This window comes from Salvia hispanica, unplaced genomic scaffold, assembly GCF_023119035.1.
Source record: "Salvia hispanica cultivar TCC Black 2014 unplaced genomic scaffold, UniMelb_Shisp_WGS_1.0 HiC_scaffold_679, whole genome shotgun sequence".
Taxonomy (NCBI): Eukaryota; Viridiplantae; Streptophyta; class Magnoliopsida; order Lamiales; family Lamiaceae; genus Salvia; species Salvia hispanica.
Window position 1 is genome coordinate 1 of NW_025952442.1, and position 1481 is coordinate 1481.

The 1481-nt window shown below is 37.5% G+C and overlaps 1 protein-coding gene across 1 annotated transcript; it reads left to right on the forward strand.

Annotated features, from left to right (window-relative positions):
* Positions 1–5: 5 nt before the first annotated feature.
* Positions 6–1167, forward strand: LOC125199789 (CDPK-related kinase 6-like; the record flags this gene model as incomplete). The annotated part of the gene is made up of 4 exons (XM_048097686.1): positions 6–26; positions 121–183; positions 270–437; positions 687–1167. Coding segments are annotated over 4 exons (393 nt in total), but the record flags the coding sequence as incomplete, so codon positions are not given.
* Between the last annotated feature and the right edge of the window lie 314 nt (positions 1168–1481).

Here is a 1481-nt window from a genome sequence, read left to right on the forward strand (position 1 = left end):
ATGTCTCTCTTAATAATTTCAGAACAGTGGGTCTTTTTCATAATTTGTTTTCCACATTTTTCATAACAGTTGTATCATGATGACCATGTACTTATATCCGGATGATCGTCCCTTATTCAGGCTCTCATGAAAAATGCAACGGATGCCATGAAGGAATCGAGAGCTTCAGACATCTTGAATATGGTGAGATGTGCTGTAACTAAAAGTGTAGATAGATGCATGACAGTGTGGTTTTTCTGAAGTAGTTTTGTTTTGACCCGAATATGAAGCTGGAGCCCTTATCCTACAAAAAGATGGATTTCGAAGAGTTCTGTGCAGCCTCAATCAGCACCTACCAGCTGGAGGCGCTCGAGAAATGGGAGGATATCGCGAGTGCAGCATTCGAGTACTTCGAAGCAGAAGGAAACCGCGTCACTTCCGTTGAGGAACTGGCACAGGTAACCACCATAACTTTTACTCACTGAACTAATCGATTGACCATCCGTTTTTGCCCCACGAACTGACATGGCGATATCCACAAACTCAATTTGATTATTCTTCGCTACTAAGTACCTGCTGATTCAAGCAGTTGCCTGTTGAGCACTTAGCAAACTATTCTTTCGCCTTTTACTATAGAATTAAGATACCATGTGCTCCTCACTATTTAAGCAGCATACGTTACTAGCTATGGATGTTTGTGTTTGCAGGAGTTCAGTTTAGGTCCAACTGCTTACTCTCTTCTCGGTGATTGGATCAGACCATCAGATCGAAAACTGAGTTTTATCGGGTTTACAAAGTTCTTACATGGTGTCACCATCCGAACCTCAAACACCAGACATCGACAGTGACTCTCTCTCTCTCTCTATCAACAGCTAAAAGATTGCTGTATGTTTGTCTGGTTTCGAGGGCTTCTCAAAGAAGCTGATTTGGCATTTGGGAACAAGAATGAGAAGATATTCCAACAGCTTATGCTCAAAAGTTACGAGGAATATGTCATTTTACACGAATTTCTCATTGTTTGCTGTCGGCTTTAGCTTTGGAGAACGTCGAAATTATTCTTTGTTTGTTTTTTTCTTTTTAGATGCTACGCACATCGAGTTTCATTATATAACATCCGATTTTGTCGAGGTTTATTCTCTTTTAAAGACTGGTGGTAAACATGAACCTTTTTGTAAGGTGTTCCAAAGATCAGAGATTTTATATAGTGATTTCAATTGTTATATGCCGGATATTAAAGTTTCCATATGTAGTTGACCATTTGTCGGGTTTTATCTTGCAATAAATTCATGATAAGTGAAAAAACTTAGTATATAATTGGTTCAATTATCTCGTTGGAATTTGGTCCAACGAGATAAGTCAAATAAATCACTAAGTTTGAATTTGTTCGCAATTATCCTATGCATGTACTTAATATACTGTTTTTTATACCAAAAGAAATTATTTTCTGTATAAAATTATAAATAAATGTTATTGTTTAACTCATTAACAAGGTCTTCCATGTA